Below are 5486 nucleotides of genomic sequence, written 5' to 3'. Positions count from 1 at the left end.
ATAACATACTCCGTAGATATGTTCTCCCACGCTCTAATCGTGCACATGACCGCAGCTAAGCGCTTTTCGCTTGTGGTTCTTGTCGCTGCAACCTTGTCTCGTAGCCATTCAGCGGTCAGTTTGTTTTTTGTGGTTTCATAACTCCCACATCAAGTGGCTGACTATCAGAGGTGCTGTTAGCAGGAACTGGGACCACGATTACAGAGGTCTCTTCTGCTACTATGCTCTGATCTACTTCCGATACGTGCAAGGCAAAGTTGTCCAGCAAGAGGGTCGCGGGGACGTAAATTTCGTACTTTAGCAAGCTCAAAATGTTCGTTTGCCACACCGTGGGGTCCATCCAGCCGTTTTCTTGGACGATATACACGTTGTCAGCAGAATACGTTGGAATATCATCCGTCTCCACGGTCCCTCCCGGCATTCCCCGTAGTATAAACAGATTATGCAGTTTTTTCTGTCATTTAAATCAGTTAGCGGATAACATATAAAACCGTAAAACGATACAAGCATAAAAACTAGAAACTAAAACCTTACATCAGCTCAAATGGTAAGAGCTGTAGTGAGTCTACAAGGGGTTTTCTGAATGTGATTCACTTTAGCAGAGCCACGACGTCCTTTGAGGGGCCTACACCTTGTGTGGTGGCGGGGTGAAGTAAATTTCAGTCTCATCGACGTTGTACATCGCGGATTGAGGGTGGTGAGAATACTCATTCGAAATTCGATGGCTAATTTCAAATGAATTTCTTGTAGTGCTTCTTCGTCTTGTTTTAGTATACTGTGGTCTATGAGCAGAAATTCCATGGCTACACCACCAACAAAGCAAATTAGTTTAAAGAACTGTTTTAAACAATTGACAAAATGCTTCCTTTAAACCAACGTTTTGTAAAAACCCAGACGCTTACCGAGCTGACATTTACTAGCGCATACACATCACGCGCTCAATGCGCGCTTAGGAAACGATTTATCCGCTAAATAATTCCCCAGCCAAGCCCCTTGCTTCATCTTCATGTACTCGATCATGCCTCCTGTACACCAGTTTTATAAAATATCGTATAATCTACTATAAAACAATAAAGGAACTATTTTACCTCTTCCTCCCGACGGACGTCCTTCATGAAGGTGACCAATTCGTGCGCAAATGTGATTTTCGTCATTGCTACCTGACTTTCGTCGTTTTGCTTGTATGGGTGCCCTTAAACGCAAACAGCAGATTTGCCTCTTTCCTCCAATCTTTTGGTGTACTCAACCGAATATTTAGCGCCCGAGCGGTAGGCTTACATCCCTCCAATTCCATCCGCTCGAGCGCTTCATGCCTCTGTTTAACGGTGTAATTATTTTGGCGACGGGGTGAATCCATCATTTCACAGCCATTAGTGAATATGGCGCTCACATGGCGTGCTATCCAGCAATTTACGTGAAACGTGTTAATTGATTTAAATTAAAGCAGCTCTTCTTTTTTACTTGAGTCTAAATTTGCACTTGGAGGGGGGATCAATTTTGTGTGTGTGTGAGGGGGGGGTAGTTTTATCGTGGTTGTCTGTATGCGTCGGCTACGGAGTCAAGCGATATATATTAAGGGTAACCATAGACACTTCTTCGCGCTAGAAAACCATGCTGTTTTCTGTGCAACGTATTTCGAGCAGAGGCTGGTCAACCAAGACGAAAATGGCAACTCGGTGCGACCTGAGGTCTTTCATGACGAATCATGCGCGTCAATATCAATTTCGCCTCTGATAAAACAGCGGGTGATCATAAACAAAGTACGGATGTCAAGCACTTGTAGCGGGCTCAAGGCAGCCCGTTGCCAAGCATACACAGCTGCAATCGGAAGTTGGTCAATAACACTTTGAAGTTGACTCATAATAGCGCGGTCTTGACACTTCGGACCGCGCCCGACCATCGTATTCACTAGACGCATGTCCATGCAGTTCACAGAGCGCTCTGCTGCTTTTTCAAGAAGCCGCGTTCGCATCACTGCCTTTTGTCCATACGGAGCGTCGAGCATTTCGTGTTGATTGAGGGCAAGATATACCTTGATACGCGCCTTCAAAGCGCTGAAGTATCCTGTTAGTACACAAAGGAATGTGGTTACACGAAGTACAATGACGATAGTCACGTAAACGTACCTTCAATCGGGTTACACATGGGTGAGTAAGGGCCTAGCCGTAAAAACATCAGGTCATCTCGCTTTTGAACGATGTCCTCCGTCTTGCTGTAGCGGGGGCATTGTCCCATACGATGACAATGGTATTTCCCTGGAAGTGCTCTTGGTAGGCATTATGGGCCTTCACAGCCTCGTAGACAGCGTCCATGAACGCGGCGATTTCCTCCATCCTGATGCTCCCGCGCCGAATGGCGAAGTGCACCAAACTTACTTCAGGTGAAACTGCGCATTGGAGATGCGGATTAGCGCCTCTCGAGGGTGGTAGCGTTACAATAACTCGCTCTCCACAAGTGCACGTCCTTCAGACCGCTTGCAGTACAAGTTGTAGTTGGTCTCGTCGTAGTAAACTATAAAAGACCCTTTCCGCTCCTCCTTCAGCAGTTCCTCAGCGAATATGTATCCTACGCTTTTCAATGTTTACGACGCGATTGCACGTTTCAGGCTCAACACGGACCTGTAATGCATAACGGTATAATACACGTAAAATCAGTTGTTAATATACAGTATATGTGTTTAAATGTGAGGGAACCTTAGTGCATGTACATGCATTTACCTATTTGACTGTATAAAGCTTATCACACAGCTTTTTACTGATTAGAGACGTCCTTAGCTTAAAGTCGAAGTCAAAATGTATCATGTCGCTCATCCGAGCGAGTGTATACTGGCAGTTCTCCTCCAGGTACTTCACCAACGCATCTTCCATTTCGGGTGTGCACTCCGTGCAGACCGCCCGAGCACCGCCTCTCTTCTTTACGTCAGGTGTCCAGCGCGCGACGATATTGCAGGCAGTAGAGGGCGGGATGTCGTTGCATCCCGCGACGATTCCCCAGTCACGCCCCTCTCTACGCGCCTTTAGTACTCGAGAGCGAGCAGCAAGTCCGTGCTTGGACTCCTTTGGCATGCTGCGGTGAGGCTGTGCTGAAGGGGGGGACGAGCCAGTGGCTAGCGTTTGGGCTACACTAAATCCAGATTGTGCGAAAAGCTAAATATTTAAATACAATTCATCTTTTAAAAAAAGCATGAATGTTACTTCTGTTTCTGTTGGTGACTTTGTTCTACAAAGCGGCGAAGTAGGTTGGTCAATGGTATTCAGCATAACAAATTGTTGGATCTTCTTTCGTGGCTGAGATCATTCACCAACCGGACGAGGAATTTCCGTCCTCGATTTTATCACAGTGAAGCAGGCGTTATGACAAAATCGATTTGTTATACCAATATTCTGCGCTTGACAAAGATTTGCGTTTATATAATGGTGCTTTTGCCGAGTGGGCTGCCATCGATACTAGCTTTCAAGTCAAAATGTGGCGGTGCCAGTTTCACGCTATGGTGTATCGGAGGAAAAGGGTCCCCTCTCGACGTTGCTATAGTTTTAAACTCAGCCAGCGCAATGTTCTGCGTTCACGTGTAGCCCATGCTGTTCATCCACTCAATGGATACAAGAGGTTTTGGTGAATACAGAAGCTGTTTTGCTTGATGAGTTTTTGATTGTGTGAACTCGAACAAATAGTTCTTTTTTTCTTTAAAGAGAGATGGATTGCGCGCTCGTTGTGCTCTGCCAACAAAGTAGTGGCAGCTGAAGCACCTCTTTGCTGCGATTTTAAGTGTCGGCAAGGCTCGCGGTAGCTGTAGTAAGCATCGTTATCGCAATCTGGACAATTAGACATACTTAAAAGGGGTACGATATGTATTCGTACGATTTGCAGGGGCGCTAGGTCACCCCAGCGACATTCAGACACGAAGTTGAAGCGAAGACACTAGGCTTTTAGCTGTAATATATAGAAAAGCTAACCTTAAAAATAGGTTTTGTATTGTGCTCTGCAGATGGACAATCCATCTGCAGAGCACAATACAAAACCCATCCGTTTTAAAGCCTAGATCGAGCATGGTCGAAGCGTAAAACCACGCAAAAAAGGTAAAAAGAGGCAGGCATCGATTTGTTCTATCTGTGCTCGAATTACCAATTCAAAACAGCAAAAAGGGTCGATTTACAGGATTCCGATGTGGATACCACGACAGATTTGGAGGGGAAAAACACCGTCAAAGAAGTGGCAGCATGCGTCCGACAGTAGTAATAGTTCCTGGACTACCATGGACGAAACCATCGCTTTGGGTTTGATCCGCATAAAGAACGCTACGACCAGGACGCACCGCCAGAGAAAAAAGCTAAACTTTCTACTGGACGAATCGAACAAAACGAGCGCGTAAAGGTTGTTGGATATTGATGTAAGAGCCAGCCAACGGGCAGGCGACCGGAAGCCAGACCCCCAAGGACCTTTACGCAAGTGTCGAGTCGACAATGTTGAAGGTACGACATTTTGACTTGGTTTCACTATTGGGACCAATCAGATCGAGTGTAGGCGCGTGTCTTTTCAGGTTATTGTGTAGTGTGCATGTAGAATCCAACTAAAAACTCCTTTGAATATATTTATCGCTTTCACTTCTACCTTCTGCCGAGCAAGTGCCAAACCAACAGGTTTTGCCCAATGGTCAACAACTCAGACGCAGACGCTGCTAGGGAAGCAGTCCCCGCCTCCCCCGCCGCCCACGAAAGGGGCGAAGAGCATCACGAAGAGAAGGTCACGCCGGACGCTGGAGCACTTGCGGCTCTCATCCCTAAGCTCACAGCCAAAGTGGACAGCTTAGAGCGGTCGCTGGAGACGCACCAGCAGCGTGCGGCCGTCACGCCACCCGGTGCGGGCTAGGCTGGCCCAGAGCGTGTACCGTCAGGCACTGCAGCACGGAGGCAGCTTGGGCATGCAGCGCATGCAGCTGCATGGGCTCGGCGCGTCGAACTTTGGCATGGGTGCGCAGACACCTGGGGTGTATGGTGGTCTTGGTCCTGGGCAACAAGCAGGAGGCACACCGTTTCAGGCCCAAGAAGCAGCTCAACAGGCGCCACCGCAGTAACAACCAGCTGCGCAGTACTAAGCACATCGACCTTCGCCGCTGCATCTCAACGAGAGAGTGCCTCCTGCCAAGGATGCGAAGCTCTTCATGCGAAACTTCGACGGCAGCGAGGTCTACAAGGGACTTGGGAGCGGCTTCGAGCAGTGGGCGCTGCTGTTCATTGAGCAGATCGAGATGGCGGAGCAGGCGTGTGGCTACGCCTGGCCTGAGCGCTACAAGGTGAACAAGCTCGGCCAGCATCTACGTGGTAAAGCTGAGCTCTTCTTCCAGCAGCACATCATGCGCTGGTGGGCCACGTAGCCGACGCTCTGGTTTGTGATGGATCAGATGCACTTGTCGTTCAAGCGGGCGCTCTCGACTCAACAAGGAATTAAGCTCTTTGGCGCGAAGAAGGACCCGTCGCGTTCGTGGAATG

The 5486-nt window shown here is 48.1% G+C and overlaps 1 protein-coding gene across 1 annotated transcript; it reads right to left on the bottom strand.

Annotated features, from left to right (window-relative positions):
• Positions 1 to 2174: 2174 nt before the first annotated feature.
• PITG_10129 (uncharacterized protein) lies at positions 2175 to 3065 on the bottom strand (the record flags this gene model as incomplete). The annotated part of the gene is made up of 2 exons (XM_002902610.1): positions 2175 to 2386; positions 2756 to 3065. The coding sequence occupies 2 exons, from the start codon at positions 3063 to 3065 to the stop codon at positions 2175 to 2177; spliced, it is 522 nt and encodes a 173-aa protein (XP_002902656.1).
• Between the last annotated feature and the right edge of the window lie 2421 nt (positions 3066 to 5486).

This window comes from Phytophthora infestans, genomic scaffold, assembly GCF_000142945.1.
Source record: "Phytophthora infestans T30-4 supercont1.17 genomic scaffold, whole genome shotgun sequence".
In the NCBI taxonomy this organism is placed as follows: Eukaryota; Oomycota; class Peronosporomycetes; order Peronosporales; family Peronosporaceae; genus Phytophthora; species Phytophthora infestans.
This window is presented reverse-complemented; position numbering and strand designations above follow the sequence as displayed.